Source organism: Maylandia zebra, linkage group LG17 (genome assembly GCF_041146795.1).
Source record: "Maylandia zebra isolate NMK-2024a linkage group LG17, Mzebra_GT3a, whole genome shotgun sequence".
Classification (NCBI taxonomy): Eukaryota; Metazoa; Chordata; class Actinopteri; order Cichliformes; family Cichlidae; genus Maylandia; species Maylandia zebra.
In genome coordinates, this window is record NC_135183.1 from 24081611 (window position 1) to 24101648 (window position 20038).

At 39.7% G+C, this 20038-nt stretch overlaps 1 protein-coding gene across 6 annotated transcripts in view; it reads right to left on the reverse strand.

The window, feature by feature from the left end:
- The window catches only part of syt1a (synaptotagmin Ia), a 218432-nt gene that overhangs the window by 9836 nt on the left and 188558 nt on the right, over positions 1 to 20038 (reverse strand). For all 6 annotated transcript variants that reach the window (XM_076875464.1, XM_004548430.5, XM_076875466.1 and 3 more), the window contains 3 exons: positions 19007 to 19174; positions 17035 to 17202; positions 12600 to 12717 (listed from right to left, as the gene is read on the reverse strand). In XM_076875464.1, coding sequence (XP_076731579.1) covers positions 12600 to 12717; positions 17035 to 17202; positions 19007 to 19174 — 454 coding nt within the window. The remainder of the gene's footprint in view (positions 1 to 12599; positions 12718 to 17034; positions 17203 to 19006; positions 19175 to 20038) is intronic.

A 20038-nucleotide genomic window follows, 5' to 3' on the forward strand; every position in this document is an offset into this window, starting at 1 on the left:
AACAACAAAAAAGTTAAAAGACAGCAAAATGCCCTGCAGAGCTCAGGGTGATCATTGTTTGTGTGCTTGTTATTATGAGACATCCCTTTAAAATAAATCTAGTCATTTGATCCATTGAGAATACAAAAATACTGATATAGTTCACCATCAGAGTCCAGTGTGTTTATATCACTCAGTTAACCTTCCCCTTTCAAGAGCCCCATTGTCATCTGTCCAAATGCCACCTCAAGTGGCACCCAAATGGTCTGCTTTGCCCGTCCTCATCTGGCAATCAGGTGGAGTGTGTGTCTGAAAATATCAAACCACCCACCGCTTCCATTTATGATGTGATGCCACTCGTCCTAATTTGTTTATGTTCTCCACATAGCTATTAAGACCAAACTGGAAAAGAGGAGAGTTTGTATCTTTCTTTGGGCATAACCTGCAACTGACACGATGGCAGGAAGCCTTTTGAATAGTCAGATAAGTATCAGAGTTTTTTGGTTTAACTGACTGATTAAAAGGACAGAATGAGGCTCCTGAATTCAACATTTAAGAGCTTCATGAGCCCAAACTACGAGCAGCCAAAGACTGCAATCACCTCCATTGTAATTTTTAGCAGACCTCCCTCTCCCCAGCCACCTCCTCCAGATTGTCCGGGGGAACACCAAGGCGTTCCCAGGCCAGCCGAGAGATATAATCTCTCTAGCGTGTCCTGGGTCTGCCCCGGGGCCTCCTCCTGGTGGGACATGCCCGGAACACCTCACCCAGGAGGCGCCCAGGGGGCATCCTTGTCAGATGCCCGAACCACCTCAACTGGCTCCTTTCGATGTGGAAGAGCAGCGGCTTTACTCTGAGCCCCTCCCGAATGGCATTTCCGCCGCTTGTATCTGCGATCTCGTTCTTTCGGTCACTACCCAAAGCTCGTGACCATAGGTTAGCGTAGGGATGTAGATCGACCGGTAAATTGAGAGCTTCGCTTTTACACTCAGCTCTCTCTTCACCACAACAGAGCGGTACAGCGTCCGCATCGCTGTGGCCGCTGCACCAATCCGTCTGCCGATCTCCTGCTCTCTTCTCCTAGTCACTCGCGAACAAAACCCTGAGATACTTAAACTCCTCCACTTGGGGCAGGAACTCGTCCCTGACCCGGAGTGGGCACTCCACCCTTTTCCGGCTGAAGACCATGGCCTCAGATTTGGAGGTGCTGATCCTCATTCCCACCGCTCCACGAATAGGTTTTACGAAAGCCTCAAAACAAGCTCATGACACCAATAAAAAGTTGCTGGCATCTTCTGTAATGGGAAATTTGACACCCAGTTGTTTCCAAGGAACCTGTGAGGTGATTTTTTGTTGTTGTTATTAAGAAGGCAGACTATGGGAAAAAAAAAAAAAAAGCTGGTATAAACTTTTTCAAAAGCAGTCGCTGCAAGCAAACATTTGGGTTTATTCTTTTTTGAAGGAATAAACTCTGAAAGTACTCCGACTTTCATCTCCAAAGCCTCTTTTTTTTCTTTTTCTTTTACAGCCTTTTGAAACTGATAAGTTTTGCTGAGGGGTGTCTACTAAACGCTGGCGAAGAAACTCACTGAAATCTTCTGCTTTTCTTCATGACCTTTGTAAATGCTCTCAGTCTCATGTTTCAAATCTTATTGAATACAACTTGAAGTTAAATGTACATTTTATTGTTCTTCAGACTGGGTCTACTTTGTAAACTGACCCGTTTGATATCCTCTAAGAGCGCTGTGTCAATCAGTTGCTCATTGGAGGCTGTACAACACAAACATCAATGAGTAGTGGGTGATGTCCAGAAAAGCATCTAATTACATCTGTAGTTCTTATCATTAAATTGATGTGTTGCTTACACACACTGTGAGACAATTTTTCTGTTGGGTATCCTGAAAACAAACTGCAAGGAGCAGTTTGGCAATGCAGCATTAATTAACATGGAAATGTCAGGTAAACCTTTCACAGTTTGTGTTAATCACAAATTCACTCCTGAAGTTACACGATTATGCCACTAAACTCACCTAAATTAATATCTTGAGCTGTATCGCCTAGAATGCCAAGTTGCTGTTAGTGCAGCAAATGGAGGAGGGGTCACATGAGATACTGAAATCAAAGATTTTTATATTTCTTCCTTTATAGAGATAGTTTTTATCATTTTCCTTAAGAAATCAATAACTATTCCTTTATTTTCATTTGTCTTTTAACTGAATGGACTTCATGCTTTAGGATTTTAGTGAAATTCTCATGATGTTTTAAACATTTATGCAAAACTTCAACAAATCTCAAACTTTTTCTTGCAGCTACAGATGAATTACAGTGAAAAGGTTAGATTTGTGTATTAATAAACTTACTGCTACTGTTCGCGGCGTGAAAAATGTAGAGCAGATTGTTGAAAATTGTGGTTACACATGGGAAGGCGGCTTAATGACGTTAAATGTTCTCCGATCTCGGCGCACGAGGAGGGAAAAAAAAAGACCACTTAGAGTCATTTATCACTTAAGACAACAGGCTCCTTGAAAAACACATGAAAAACAAATAAGCACGATAATCTCCTAGATGCAAATGAGGCAGGCTTTTGCCTGAGGATAACAACATCATCCTCCAGCTACTGAACCCTAGAGCTGTGCATTGGCATGAATAAGTAGTAAGAGCCTGAACTGGAGCCTATAATTAGTTGTTGAAACACCACTTGATCTGATAATCTGGATTCATCTCTGGGTCCCATATGCACAAAGTCTTTATAATGCTTTAGGATTTCTCATGAGCGAGCAGCTCTGAAAAAAGCAAAATTAAAAGAAAAAAAAAAAGTTCAAACTTTATGATTTTTCACAGTAGCACAAACTGAACAAGCTTAGCTCTCTTAATCTTTTATCCAATTTAGGGGAATGAGGATCTGACTGTCCATGGCAGCTGACATGAATATAGAGAGAAAACAGCGCAAACAGAGTGAGAGGGAGAAAAGCAGCAGAATAAATAGATGGCAGAGACATGAGTGAAATGGTAACAGGCTTCTAATGGAGTGGGTGTCCATTATTACTCCCCTGCTGAGAAGAGCTGGAGTGCCGGGATGAGAAAAACAGCGAGGGAGGGCTGTGTGCAGGAAATAAATACTGCTTCCAACGTATCTCATAAAGAGGATACACAGCCTCCGTATATCTCAAACAGCAGTATATGTCCCTTTGAATATTCTTATGAATGAAATCAGAGCTTCACTAACAGAACTAACACAACGAAGCTTCAAGTTGCTACAAGTAACTTGGAAGGAATGGCCATTTTGATCCCTTTAGATTTTCTGTGGAAGTTCCTTTTTCTCCCTTTTCTTCCCCCAACTCAGCTTCAGTACAGACTCCTCTGTTATTAAGTTCACAGGTCCAAAGAAGGTCAAAGATAAAAGCTTAGTAATGGCATAGACAGTGTAGAATGAATATAAGTGAGATGTCAGATTCCAGAGTTCAAAATCCATCTCTAGCTGACTTTTCGATCTTTACAGCTCACTCATAATAACCTTCTAAAATGGGTCTTATATATATGGACTATATACACTGTGCTCACCTACCCGAGCCAAAAGCCACTTTCTTCCAAAGCTGATCATCGTTCTTATATTGCAGGAAACAGAAAGTCTTGGTAGAATAAGTGTTATAAGCACAAACAAAAACCTATTGTTTTTGTCAGAGAAAGATTGACGATGCTATTTCATATAATGACAGCTCCATTTGATCACTGTGACATTAACTACTGTTTTATGCCTAGAGTTCTTCTTATGTAGCACAACCTGCTTTATGGCTCATACTATTCTAATTACATCCATAATTTACAACGTGAACACCATGTTGCATTTACTAAGACCTGAAACTGACAACTCAGACAACATATTCATTGAGAAAGAGTTCACTAAAGTCATAAACCAAGTGAGAAGTAGAGTTATTTTAAGATAGACTTCTGTGTAACTGGACATCCTTTTGCAACCAGGGGAGTTGCCCCCTGCTGGCCATGAAAAAAAGCACTGTGCAGTGCAAATGTCTTGAGCCACCCCTAATTTTTTCATGAATAAAATGGAAAGTGTGTGCAGCATCTGCAAACATGCATGGAAGCACAGAATGTAAGACAAAAACAGAGCTTATTTTTCAACTCCTAAAAGTCAGTTTTTAGTATGACCACCTTGTAATGTCTGTAAGTACTCTTCAGGCTATAGTTCTCTCGGCTTCTTGAAGGACATTTCAAAGCTATTTTTTGCTGTGTTTTGTCCCAGAGCTTCCACCATGAATTACAGAGACTCACTCCACAAGACCTGCTGCCACTGATTTTCAATCCACTATTTGTGCATACCGCAAATGTTCCTTCCTATTTTCTTTTCTCAAGAATAGCTTCTTGACTGGTGTATCGTTCAGATCCTGTGTTAGATGTTGTCTGGATTTCTTAAGAATATGACTTACAGAGACTGGTCATCTGCTGTATGGAGTTTTTGAACCTGTCACTTCTTCTTTTGTCCTCCACTTGTCCAGTTTTCTCAAATGTTTTTAAGGACACTTGGCACATTAGTGCCGAGATATGCCAAGTTCAAAGCTAATGCCTCTAAAGTCTTAAATAAGACATTTATATCCTGTAACCTCATGTAATATTGTATGTAGCAATTTAATGTAATACGTTGTAAGCGGGTTGTAAGCAGTTAAACATGCTAATACTTGCAACTTATGATAAAACAGACCAAAACACTCCATGATCCATTTCTCACACTTCAAGTGAAGACAATGGTTTTTAATTCTTTGTATATTTAATGTTAAATATACAAAGAATATATCCCTAGACTTTCACTATATACGGGAGGGGATTAGCGAACAGTCAATAATACTATCTAATATTGCATACAGCTGTGTATATTAAAATAATGGTACTACAGTGGCTGCGTGTAACTCTTATATTGGTAACTGTGGCTGAAAAGACACCACACCACAGCTGAATGGGATTATGCAAGATAACCCTTTCTCAAAAAAGAAAACACCTGTGGTGCCTCTGCAATCTAGGTGCACTTATCTCTCCAGCCAGCAGATGAGAGTTTGGCATTATTGAGTTTTGGGACGCTCGCTGTACCTTCTATCAAGCCCATTTTACCACCTCCTCCTGGACGGATGTAATCTCTCCCATTTTATGGATGAATGACAGTGCTTGTGATGCAAGAGCGGTTACTCACATGTGTGTACAGCACAGCGGCTCGTCTTTGCTACCCTTAGGGGTTACTCATTGGAGTCCTGGATCTTGGCCACAGTTTTATGAGGCGATGCGCTATCAGCCGTCCGTACATTTCCCACAGGAGGCAAGATGCAGGTTTATGGATAGGCAGGGAGCTCTGAGTCACATCAGCTTTAGAGTTAAGTAGAGCTACTAAAGAGGTCTTATTTTAAAAGTGGTTACTTACACATAGGATTTCAAGCTGTGAATAATTACCATCTGTGACTCATTTTGAATATTCTAGTCATCAAACCTGAAGCTACAGTGCAGAGATATAAAACGCACAATTCGCTCGGACGTTTCCTTTATCTTTGGGTTTGGCTGCTAAGGGTTCTGGCAGAGTTGTGCCAAATGAACACCAATACAAGCAGGGTTAAATATAGCCTGGCTGTCATCTTAGCTTTCCTCCCATCATTTTGGATTTTCCATGGTGGGTGCACCCAGGGGTGACTGTCGGTTTAGTTTTACACACTCAGCTCAGCGGTGAATCACACACGTTTCACGCATACACAAGTGTTTACAGTGAAACTGCTCTCTGGGGCGCAGGCCCACGTAAAACCACCTCCATGAAATCTGATGGAAGTCTTTTTACGATGTTATTTTGTATTCTACTCTCTACGGAGGCTCAAAAGTGCCAAAAAAATATATAATAACTGTAATTGAATGCATTAGAATTACAATAAAAAGGTAGGCTTTAATTATAGCATAAAATGTAACAAATGATGAACCTGCTGTTTCATTTGTTGACCTTTGGATTTATTATTTTTATTTATTTACTTCACATTTCATTTTCTATTTAATTCTGTTTATTAATTTACTTATTTTTAGTTTTAGATTTATGGTGCTGTGGAAAAACTGCAGTAGACATTTATTGTGTAGGACCAGTCTCCATCAAAGACCCACGCTACTTCTATAATGTTAAAGTGTAAGCTTTGGTGAAGCCAATCCATAACTGTTCTAGTTCTTGTATAATTTGGCATGCCTTGGCCTTTTCTCCCTGCTTCCCTTCCTTAAGAATGGCTTCTTGACAGCCACCCCTTCCACTGAGACCGTTTCTGATGAGGCTTCAGTGAACAGTAGATGGATCAACTGAAGGGATCCTGTGTCAGGTCATTGCTGTTTCTTAAGGAGATGATTTTCAGGTACTGCTCATCTGGTGTAGACAGTTATTTTGGATTGCCATTTCTTCTGTTGTCCTCTACTTTCCCATTTTCTTTAAGGACAAACTGCAGATATGCCAAGTTTTCATCTTTTTATGGTTGAAAGATTCATAGGTCAATTTTAAGTGACTGAAAATGGTCAGGTACACACACTGGACTGACAATGAGCAAAAAAGCAGCCAGCGCCCCCCCAAAAACTTCAGAAAGCCTGCAGATCTGTTGCTTAAGACTACTTTGAAAATTTACACGAAACTCTGACTTACTAGATAAAAAATATAAAGAAATGAGGTGGAAGTTCAACCCTTCTTTCCTTTTCATTATCCCAATCTTTACTTTTCCGCACAACTTTTTTTTTGTATTTTTAAATATTATTTATCCACTTAATGCAAATGAGGGGGTCGTCATTCAAAGTGTATAACTGGTCTACTTTGGGGCTGTTGTAAGACCGAAGCCGCTCAGCAGTCAGGAAATGGTTTTTTAAGTAACAAAACACAGATAAAAGTGAATTAGATATTAGACCTGCATTTATATTAAGCCTTTTTAATGCCTTTAATGCCATATCACTGTCCGATTTACTTCTTACTTTTCCTTTTTTTATTTTGGAAATGGCAAAATTCATAATGTAAAAGCTTGGAAATACACTGTAACTTTTCTAGTTATTATTTCTTACATCTATAGACGCAAAACATAATAAATTCTGCCTTCTCTAATCCCTTTCAAATTGCCTTCTTCTCTCAGGCCTCGTACATCATCCTAATGATCCCTCATGCCCACTACCTTGCTGAGATGACGGGAACCTTAGTCTGACCAGCCAGAGGAGCAAAACAAATAAACCTCTCCAACCCGAGAGGCTTGATAGTGCGCTGGAGCACCAGGTTGGGGCAGTGCGGCTTCATTACCGCTGACATGGTGCCTGTGTGCTTTGATAACCTCCCCCACTGCTGGCCATTACCTGGTTATATGCCACCTCACAGCCGCCTGGGATGTCTTTGAAGATACAAAGAGAGAGGACGAAACATTTTAACTGCCACTACTTCTATAAGCCCGCCGGTACTTATACTGAGTTGCTTCCAAACACTTAGCCTTTGTGTTCCCCACCTCCGAGTCTGACTCACCTTTCATTTCCCTTGGAGACACTACAGTAACGTGAAAAGCTGTATTTTAAGATTTAAACAGAGTAATTTTCACAAAATAAAATGATATGTGCAGGAGGTCAAAAGAGATGTTGGTGATTCAGTTAGAAGCTTTCAAAACTTTAAAATGCATCACAAGTTTCAGAGTTTTTTAAATCCTGACTGCCTGCAACTAAACGTAACGGATCTATTGTAACTATACATTGTGGGGTCGGCTAAAGTGGAAAGAGGAGTAACCTGTCTGTGACGAGGATTATTTTGAGACGACAGCTAAAGAACATGGTGCCTCGCTGCATGTTAAGCAGGAGCAATTCTGAGAGGCGCCAGAAGTCAAGTGTACTTTTAAAACTATTACTTCAAAAGTTTGTTTTCCTAAGAAATGCAGCACGGTGGTAGATTTGGGGCATGCTTCATGAGGAGCAAATCAAAAGAATTATTTCTGATTATACATTGGTTAATGATAATTCCCACATCTTCCTCTGTGAGCCATAATTAGGCATGGTAAACAGGATGACAATAGAAAAGAAGGCTGATCCCAGGCCATCAATTACTTGTCCTCCTCCTTAAGTTCTGGCTGAGCCACTCTGTGGATGGAGGCTAATTATTGTTATTAGAGACCTGCTTATTATTTCATCCATCTGCTGCACATTTAAGTCCATTCTGGGAGCAGAAAAGTAGACACTACTAACAAAAAACAAAGCCCAAACTGCAATTTAGAGTATATTCTGGTTGTATGTAATTACAAACATGCACTGTGCCATTACAGTATGCTAATAATTCACCCTGAAACCCACAGATGAGTGCACACAGATGAAACATGCTCCAATTAAACATGACATATGGTATATGGTGTCAAACTGTCTGGCTTTCCTGGCATTTCCCTTCACTGTAAGAGGAAACCTGGCCTTCAAATTGGAAAGATTTCACACCATTCTAATACTGGCTGGTCCGTGTGGCTGATGGCTCAAAATGCTGACAATCCCACGATGCAAATGGGCACAGGTGAGTGCTAATGCCAATATCAGAAAATTGCAGCGGGGGTGTTTTGTTTTTTGTTTTTTACCAGCCAAATGGCTCCTCGCACTGGTCTGACAGATGAAAGGGAGCTCGGAGCCATTAATGTGCACACTCTTACTGTACCGCAGGATGTTTGGGGTTATATGGATAGACTGGATAGACAAACAGAAAGCAAGTGGACCCGGGTGTTGGTGATGGCTGCTGAAAGAGTCGGAGCAGCTATTTAAAAATGTAAAAAGAAGCCACTGAAGAAAGTCAGAGGAAAAGCAGGAGGGAAAGATTCAGCTTATTGTGTGATTTCTTATTTTATGGTGTCTGTATGACGACTGATATGATCAAAAAAATAGATAGCACCAGGTCCAGAATAATGAAACTGTGTTTGTTTACTGCATCGGGGAATGGATCCATGAAAACCTTCCGTCATTATTAAAATGCTCCTTATATTGATGGATATTAGTTAAGTTGTCATGTATGTCATAAAAACACTAGGTTGCATAACACAAATGGGTCTGATAATGTCAGACTGCACTATATCAGTTATAAATAGCTTAAATTATAGTCTGATGACTGTAGATGGTGAAGCTGGTGATGCTGTGGGAATGTGCTGAATTCTGATGAAGCCTATCTTTGCTCAACAAAGCTCTAAATGGGACTTTGATATTGTTCTATCTACATCAACCATCAATCTTTTTAAATTATTCATGCTTTTACTGAGCTTTGATCATATTACAGAAGAGTACAGAACACACTGCATTTCATAGTTTCTCTGTTTCGAGCATGTTTTCCTCACAAATGTCAACTTTTATCTGTAACTGATCGCACAGTGAAAAAAGCCATCTCAGGTTGGAAGTACAGTCAGGTACACAAGTATTTGGACACCATTCTTTTTCTGTTCACTGCCAAAGTTGATATTAAATCAAATAATTGTGATGTGATTGTGGTGCAGACTTTAGGCTTTAATTCAAGGGGGTCAATAAAACTATAGCACTTAAACCAAATAAAACCATATTTATGCAGAGTCCCCTATTTCATTCAAGTCTGTAGTTCATAGAAAAAAGACCAGTAATGCCAGTGAGTGTGTGTTGAATCCCGGTTACTGTAATAATAATTAATTAACAGTAGTTTCAGATTTACGTTTAGTTGAGAAGTGTACCCTGATCATAAAATGTTACAAATAATACTTAACTGCACCCTGAAAAATAAGAACTTGCTAATAACATTTTTAAAAGGAACCCCAAAATTGCAAAGCCTCTCATTTTATTTATTCATTGTTGCACACTGGTACCCATACATCAATGAAAGTACACTGCTGCATGTGGTTTAGGCACTATCTATGTTTATCCATCACACAGTACAGGTTTTAGTCAAGACATCTTCTTTCTAAAACACTCAATCAAACCCAGTGAGAGTCATGAAGAATTATCTTTGGAATAACATGGAGTTCTGATGGTCTTAGTAAAAAGTAGCCAAAGACTAAATCAACATCCACACAGGATTCGCAGCAACCTGGCAGCCAGAAACCACACAGAGTCAATGACATTCAACGACTTCAAGTGATGACAGGCAAAATAACCACTGGTGACACAAAGTGGACGGGAGTTGAACTTTTCAAAGCTCAGAGACAAGCAATTGAAGAGTCTCCAGATAAAAGGGAAGAATATCGTCGACTGACGTAAGACTGGATAGTAAACACATTTGAGGATTACCCGAGCAACAGACAATCTGCTATGGACCAACCGTCAGCTGCAAAGTGATGTGTAACTAGCAAATTGATTCCAGTGTGGATGTTTCTAAACTTCCACCCATTATGTGAACCACAGTTATTCTGGAAGCCTAAACTTACAGAAGAACGGTGTTAAGTTCTTCTAGATCGTTCAGCAATCATTCAAACTTCCTGCCAGCTACCTTGAAAAACTGGTATTATTTTAAAGGCAAAAGATGGTCACATTTATGGCATGTTACATCAAGTTAACTGATTAATAAAACCTGTCCATGACTTTATTGTGCAGCATGGCATGTCTGGTTTCAGAGCTGAAATGTGAAAGCAGATGCCTCTGCTATGCAACTCTGCCCACATTGCTAAATTGCCCCCAAAGGAAATATATAGTTTTACAAAATGAGATTGTGTTGTTCCACTTCATAGTGAGAAAGACATTAAAACTTTAATATTGGTCTTTATGTCCAAAAGCACAGTGGATTTCAGTGTCATGGGACTCTATTAAAGTTCAGTCATGTTTTTTTAGTCCCTAGATGAAACATCTGTCCTCTCTGGCTGAAAGAGACACAAAACAAGTCTGTCTGTTTTTGTGCCGTTTGTTTATGTTCCAGTCAGCTGTGGGTGGAGGACTTCCATCCCTCTCATTCAGTTACCATGACATCAGATCCTCTATTCAGACTTGACTGTATTGTGATAAATGTCAACTATTGATCTTAATCCTGTAGAGTTGGAGCTATACCACAGCAGGACAATTCTTTCATTCTTTCAAGCTGTCGAATTTTTTTCATACATACTCTTTTATTCCATGCATTCATTAAGAGGGAAGGCACTGTCTTTATGAGCGTGTTACACTCATTACTGTATTACTGTATGTGTTCTTCAATGTGTGCTAGACAACTTTTTTTTTAAACTTAAACATATTTTGCGAACCTACAGTTGCAGGGTTACACTTGAATATTGGTAATATATTAATAAAAACATTCAAAACCAAAGGAGCAAGTGTGCAAATCAAGTCATGCCTTTTACTACGTAGTAAACAGAGCTGCAGCATGTCAAATACAATGTGACAGATCAAAGTGCATCTCTGAGTCATAGCGATCAATTTTACAACAATGGCAATCATTTTTCATGGCAAATGTCTGAAGAGATTGTAGCATAACTTGAAAACTGAGACCATCCATGACTCCCTCAGTTGCCTCTAACAGCATGATGAGTAACACTGACAATAGGTGAAACACTTGGACTGAATTTTGAGAGATAATCCATAAAATGTTAGAGGAACTGTTAATATTGCAGAACATTAGCATTACAAGGACATTAAATTCATGGAGCGATTGTTTAATTTGTGGCATCAAATCCAACCCTCTTCGGGCTAATCTAGAAACTAAATTGGTCATTTTCATATGAGTTTATCAGCTAATGTTAGCATTGCCAGAATAAGTCCTTCTGGACGCAAGTCTCACACACTGGATCGAATCTGGATCGTTCTTTAAAGATCCCGTCTAAATGATGGAGCCATAACTTTAATATCGGTGATCCCTGGGTCATTTAAAGCTACTACAGTAGACTCACAAGCCAAATCAAATATAAAACACTCAAAATAAGATTTTACTAAAATGTTATTCTCCTACGGCACGCTAGCACAGTTTCACAACATGATTAGCTAATCAGCTGCAGCTACTTACTCTTTAGGGGTGAGATAACAGCCATTTTTAGCATTTTTCTTTGGATTTGTCTACTGAATCATGTCAGTGCCATGTCTCTTCCTTATAAGCTATCCCTCATTACAGTTAGCTGGCTAATCATATCTTGTTTGCTAATGTTATCACTAGCAAAATCAATCTCAGTAGAAATGCTAGCTGGCTGATGTAATCCATGATACTGAGTTGTGCATAAAGTCAGACAGGACTGATTTAACCATCAGTAAATCATATAATGGCACAATGCAAAGACGTGTAATGAATATTTGATTTCTATATTTATAGCTAACGCATGGCAATAGCTATACGATTAGCTACACATGCTTCTAGCATTGATATCTTTGTGGGATCCAAGTCAACTCTGTTGTCATTGCACTGTGAGTTATGTGAGCTATAGAAAGATGACAGCATCATCATGGGTGCCATTAACTGCGTTTCTTTTGTTACAATATAAGCAGTTTCTCAGGGATATTTAGAGACATTCAAAAGATCTTTTTCACAATCAGGTATCTGTCTGGGTGCTGAAAAGAGGAAGAAAAGCTTGCGATGTTGTAGGAGAGGTGAAGTGAGTGCTGCAGTTTGTGTGTCATTACAGACAAAGGCCCTGTCAGAGGAAAAACCAGTTGGCATATGTGCACACCCTTTCAATTCTCCTCACCTGACAAGCCTCCAACATCCATTTTCTTGAGGTTTTTGGCCTCAAGGATGACCACGGTCAGCTTGCCAGCAGTGGGGACATATCGCAGAGAGAAGCAGATATCACCCAGTTTTTCTTGCTGTTGGAAAAACAGAGACATTGCAGAGGTGAGAAAAACAGCTACTTGATGCAAATTTACTCCATCACATGTTCACACCATATGAGGATACATCAGAGAGAAAGTTGCTCATAAACATGTTTACTTGATTCTGCTCTCCACGAGCAGAAAGGGAAGCTTTTAACATGCAAAGCTGCAAGTAGCAGGGTGTCTGTGCTAAAAGTCTAATGGTATTAAAGGTTAATGTACAGGATGCTGACACACTGAGTCATAAAGCTGGTTATAGTAATTACAGTCTAAATCATGATGGAGAAAGATATTTGCTTTAAGTGCACAGATTGGAAGCATTGTAGACTAAATCTAGGAGGGCTGGCACAGAAGACTCTGTGATCAGTGTGAAACTGATCCATTATCAGAAATCCTAACACAGAGCAGTGTCCGTCTGCATCAGTGTAATTAGAGTTTCTGATCTGAAAAACATAAGGTGGAGAATATTAGTAGTGCTAAATCTACAAGCTGGCACAATCTACTGAAAAATTACTGCTAATGAAGCAGGGCACATTTTAAGCATTCATATTTACAGGATACAACTGTGCAGAACATATGGAGATCACAATAAAAAAACCCAAAATTAACAAAATGTGGAGATACTAGTTTTTCAGACAAATTTGCCTTAATAAGTGGAGCATTTTCCAGTGTATTGTACTCCACTGATCAAGACAAGCTGTTAACAATGTAATCATTATGTGAGCCAGCTGTCTGCTGCCCTGATAAATAATTTCAAAATACAGGAAAGAAAAATTAGGACAAAAACACTCTTCGATTACAGTGTAATTTGTCTAAACAGAGAAACTCAGCTGTCGCAGTGTTATACTTGAACTTGATTTCTTTAATGAAAGTCAAAATAGTTGGAATAAAAAAAACCAAGAAAGTGTGAAAAGAAGAGGAGGATGCATTTAAGTTACAAAGCACACAAATTAAATCGAAAATTGTTTTTTTTTGCTAGGTGGCAAACAGAAATGCAGCATGTCAAATGTAATGTTTCAGATCAAAGTGTATCTCTGAGTCACAGCTTCAGAGTCAAAGCAATCAATTGTACAACAAGCGTCCTGAAGGTTTTCAATCGTGTGCCATGGATTTGATTCCTTGTTTGCAGGAAAAGCCCTGCACTGCACTTCACTGCTTCAAGCAAAGCACCATCACGACACAGGCTCATTATCTGAGACTGAAAAGAGATCGGTTCATATTCTCTCCATATCCTTTATCAACACCTGAAGCAGACACAGCCAATAACTCCCGCTTAGGTCGCACCTGTTTTACATCTGGTCATTTCGAAAAGAGGTTATAAATCAAAGGCAATCCAGATCCGAATATTGACTCTTCATCTTCCATCAACTTCCAATCAAGGTCTATTTCCTCATGTAGAATAGGAGTGCTGAAAATGGCTGCAGTGTGTTTTATATTGTAATGGACCCTCCCCTGCATTTCATTTGTCATCTGCTCCCCTGACTTGTAGCTGCTTTAAAAACCACAGACTAAATAGTCTTACTTTGATGATGGGAGTCGCATTTTAATGAACACAAATGCATTCTCCTCTTGAGGCTAGTAAAAGAAGCAGTGACAGTTAATTATGCCTGTCAAGAGCAGTGACCGAGCTCTTTAATATTTTCTTTGAACTGTAAAAGGTCAGCCGCTGCTTCTTCAATGGAAAGGGCATTTTAGGGACTCCGATACTTCATATTTGACCTTAAAAATAAAGAGGATTGTGCTACTTGTGTATAGGTGAAGAAGAAGATTTTTACCTGAAAGCAGCTTTCTTTTCTCTCTTTTTTGAATATGCTTTCAGTGCCTTCTTTGCATTACAGATACTTAAATGAGACTTATTATATTTTCCCCTTTTTTGTCACCAATCACTTCGCTAGGTACACCTCTTCAACAGTTCATTCACAGAACTATCTAATCAGTAGGGATGCAACGATACTCGTATCGATATTTAACCGTTTGATATAGTGCTTTCGGTTCGGTACGCATATGTATTGAACAATACAAAATTTTTAAATTTATTTTATCAACTTTTCTTCTGACGATGCTGTTTGTGTTGAGAGCTCAGTGGATCTGCGTTCGACTACTCCGCCTAGGCTACACTGTCGAGCACAGATTCACTGAGCGCAGCACAAGCTAGCAAGACAGAAGCTAAGCTCATTGCAACATGACAAATTGAACCTCCCCCACCCTCATTCAGATCTGGCCTTTGGAACTATTTTGGTCTTCATGTGTGTCAAGTATGACCCTGAAGGTAAGCGCGTCATGGACAAAAGTAAAACAGTATGTCGGATGTGCCACGCAATGCTCAATTATATTGGTGGGAACTAGTGTGTTAGCGCAGTTAGCTCGTTAACGTGTTGACGCCGTCCAGCCCCACGCACGGGGCGATCCGCGGTAGCTCGTTAACGGAGATTTGCCGTGTTGTGGCGTTAACGTCATTTCAGATTAACGCTGACAGCACTAGTGGGAACACAACGAATATGACTGCACATTTACGCCGACATCATCCTCGTGCAAAGACAAGTGCAGGCAGACAAAAACAACAAGCATGCATGCTACAAACTTTACCCGAGTCATTTAGACAGCTGTTAGCACATGATTCTCCTCATGGGGACCTGATATGTTTAATATGCTGCTGAGAATATAGCCCAGAAGAAGCGTATAGTATAGCTTTTATTTTTGAAAGAGCCATTTCTCTGTAATAAACTCTCTTTTCCAAAGATGAGTGATTTCTCGATCAGATAGATTTATTTTTTTATTACTTTGTTGTTTAAGCAACATTAAATTTAAAAACTGTACTTTTGAGTTAAAATATATATTTATAATTTTAATAAATGACTATTTAAAAACGCATGAACATTTTTTTGTATCGAAAAAATATCGAACCGTGACCTCAAAGTATCGAACCGAACCGTGAATTTTGTGTATCGTTGCACCCCTACTAATCAGCCTTAGGCCTACATTTGGGCATGTAGATGGTACCATATAGACTAGGCTGAGTATTTCAGAAACTTCGGATCTACTGGGAACTCCAGCTTACAGAGAATGGTCAGAAAAACATCCACGAGCGGTAGTTCTCTGGGACAAAATGTAGAAGAGAATGCCTAGATTGCTTCAAACTGAAGGGAACAGTAAGTGAAATTAACTACTTCTTACAACCAAGGTATGTAGAAGAACATCTCTGAATGCACAGGACATCTAAGCTCAAAGCAGATGGGCTACAGCAGCAGAAGAAACACACCCATCAGCTACAGGAAACTCATGCTACAATGCACACAGGCTCACCAAACTCAGAGACTAAAAGATTGGAAATACATCGCCTGGTCTGATGTGTCTCAATTTCTGATGCAACATTTTCATGTTTGGGTTAGAATGTGGGGTCAACGAAAACATGGATTCCTCTATCCTTATATCAGTGGGTCAGGTGTAATAGTTTCTTGTCATACTTTGGACCTTTTGGTACCAACTGAGCATTGTTTGAACACCAAAACACCGAAGCCTACACAATTATTACTGCACCACCAATCCCTTTATGGCCACAGTGCACACCAAAGTGTACATATGCTTCTTGAACATGCTGGTAAGTTCGGTGTACTCAAATGGCCTTCATAGTCACCAGATCTCAAATCTGCAGCAACTGCGTGATGCGATCAAGCCAATATGGTTCAAAATGTGTGAGGAATGTTTCGAGCACCTTGTTGAATCTGTGCCATAAAGAATAAAGTCACCCGGGGTCTGTCTTACAATGATTCATTAATCAATGTTTAACTAAGAATAAGGAATACCAAGCATCACTTCAGTGTATAAGCCTGTCGGGTAAAGCTGCGCACAAGCTCACAAAAGAAAGTAACGTGATGCCCTTCAGTTTGAAAAACACCACCAACCTATTCTGCACCGTTATAATTAACCTTTAAATCAACCTGCCGTAATGCTAAAAATAAGGTTGGCAACACATGCTATATGCCATGACATTTACCATGAAAATTGAATCTCCTGGATTGGTGGCTGGGAAGTTACACGTCTGTTAATTGAAGGGGAAGTGCGGACATATGATTAAGTGACATTTCCAGAGGAGATGGATTACATCGTCGACCGCACCGCATTTGCAGTACAAGTTTGCTGAGCAAAATAAAATAATGCTTCTGATATCACTTATGCCCTTTTCATTAAAACTGCAGCTGCTAGATGTACAAATCTGTGCCTCGGCATGAGACAGGTGTCACAAAGTGATTTCAAATTGAGTTTATTTCTCATTTTATGAGGTGTAATTGCAAATTTTGGCAGACGTCTTACCTCCTCCTTCTCAGCGCTCTGCAGATCCCGCCACTCCTCTGTTATGTGGCTGAAGTCCACCTTGTTCATGGGCACCTTGATGTCGCCAATGGCATCATGCTTGGAGAAGCGGTCAAAATCGTACACCGTCATCACCAGTGTCTTCCCGCCAAGCTCTACATACGGGACCTGAAGTAGAAAGAGGCAAAGCATTTATGGCTCACCCAGGTGAGGTTGATTATATCTATTTAACAATGTAAAAAGCCCAGAACCTGATATTATTTCAGGATTATACAATTCTTAAGCTTATATTTGACTAATTTTAGCAGAAATTTATTTTTCTTTCTTTTTTTGTAGCCTACAAGTTGCTCAGACGACTCTTTTTCAAACCAATGTGACCACTAGAAGAAAAAGAAAAAAAAAGCTTTGGCATGATCTTGTATGAAGTTTAATTTTTAGATCATTGGTATGTTGTCACAAGCTCATGTGCTCAAATCTTTTCAATTGATTCGTTCTTCCTGCAAATGGGGGGCAGTAATGGGGCAAACCCGTCTGTATAACCCCGATGTTGACAAACTCAATGCACACATGAGTAATAGGCAGTGGATGTGCTTTCATTGTGGGTAGATTTATATCTAATGAAAGGAAAAAGTTACAAGAACCAAACTATAGAGGCTGCCCACTAGTGACCAGAGCATTCAGGTATGCAGTCTTTTTGAGCCTGTTTGAATTTGCAATAAAAGTTATTTAAAGGCAGGGCAGAGAACAGAGTGAATATAGTGACAAAGCAGTTTAGCATGAGCATAAGGGGATGACTGTCATGACTCTCGAGTCCAATGTTAAAGTTGTTGCTTTAATTCTCTTGGCCAGCAGGGGGCGACTCTTCTGGTTTTAAAATAAAGGAATTTGTGAAGAAATTAGAACTCCTCACTTCATTTTTGACCCTATTAAACGCTTTCCTTGTAACTTTATGGCATCAGTCACTAATTTTAAGTCAAATTCAATGGAACGTGAACATTTTTTTTATTATAGCCAAATTTAGGAAAAAAAAGGCTAAAAATTGAGCTTCACATTAATTTGCTACAGTTTTCGGTATGTTGTTTCTTCATTGTGCAGCTATCAGCTGAAGTCGGCTCTTCAGTTTTACATTTCACTTAAACCAAAACTAGCATGCTAATGACATAACAGAGACACCTGGTCTAAAAGAAGAGGGTGACAGTTAAAATGTTCTTCTCAATGCTTCAAAACAGTCACCAGTTTGTCTTTGTTTATATGCAATCTATGACATTTAAAAAATCTTTGAATCTTTATTGTTAACCAAATAAAAAATGAAAAACATCTAACTATATCCTGATAAATCTCTGAATTATATGAAAAACAACTGACATATGACTGGATAGCGAGAGGAGTATCTTTTAATAAGACTGTCCTTGACCTTATCTCCCATAAACATCTCATCTTTTTGACGACATCACCACTTCTTATAATCCCATTTCCTGTTTGTTTCCCCCCACGATGCATCAGAGATTCTGATTTAAGCACTACAAAAACACACACAAATAAATTCTGCATAGATATCACATCACATTATGCTTAACTTACACCAAACACCTGCGCTCTCCGCTCTTGGTTGAATAACAAAACTTTCCCCACTACTGAGCAGGGGCCACACATCCATTACAGCCGAGGCAAGGCCAGGGTGTGGCGGTGCATCTGCCTGTGTTAATCCCAATCACATCGAGCCTCAGTGTGTGTTTGTGTGTGTGTGAGTGTAACTGTGCGTGTGAGAGATATTCTGTCAGGAGCTTGTTAATGTGCCAGCTGGTTGCTGTCTCCACACCTTCCCAGCATTCAAGGCTGCATGCAAATTGGATTGTCAGTGGAAGCAAAAGATCTCCAGCAAAAAGAAAAAAAAAAAAGAGTTTGTGATGCGCAGATGTTTCTTAAAATTCAGTGGAAGCAGATTAAATGTTGCTTTTATTGTAAGGTGCACCTTGAAGGTGAACTGCTCATTGAAGACGGGGTTGAGGGTCTTCCTGTGGACCTTGGTCTCAAATTTCTTCTTCTTGTCAGGCAGCAGGTAGACCTTTACGTATGGGTCAGATGTGCCACCCATGTCCATAGCAGGCAGCTCGGCCGCCTGAATGATCCCCACCATGAGCTGAGAAGGAAAAGGGGACAAGCAGAATCGTGAGCGAAGACCTTTCAGTGCTCATAGATCCAAATCATCATTACTTCCCCTGTCTTCCCACCAACACCCTTATAAAGAAATCATATCTTGGTTAAATTGCCTGTTCATTGCTCTAAGATCTAAAGAAAATGTGATTTTCCATCCTTATCTTTTAATATCACCAGCATTCATTGCTTTATAATGGTGTCCTGAAGATGATTCAAATCTGAAGAGTTGTTAAAGGTCAGCAAGTGTCAGACTTGGAATAAGCGGACTGTTTTTCTTCACATACGGCTGATAATTGATAACCACAATGGGGGGCCTGGGAGGCTGATTGACCTGCCAGTCAGAGCCTCTACTCAAAGGCCTCTCCAGAGGCCCAGCTAGTCAGTCAATCAACTTCGTATCAGGCACCCATCAAGCGGCAATCTGGAAGCCGACCAGGGCACTCAGCCATGGAGCTCTACAGCTGTCAGGAGCCGCATCGGTGTACTATGTGGTGCTACCACTGACGCAGTGGCAAATAAACAGTGACCTCCAGCCCAATCAGCATTAACCACCAGCATGATTTCGTTTTTGTTTTTTTGTTTTATATATAATATGCTATACGATTTCTGACAGCAGACTCAGAGCAAAAGCTGAGTTATATTTACATGTGTGGAGACATTGAGATGGACAAAAATGAAGGAATTCCTTCAAATCTAAATACATCCTGGAAAGAAGCACTTTTAAATCTTTAAATATAAACTTAAAAACTGGGTTTGTGGCTAAATGTTATACTTATTTAATAACTTTATTAACTTATTTACATAAGTTGCACATTTTACACATTTTTTATATACAGATAGATAGATG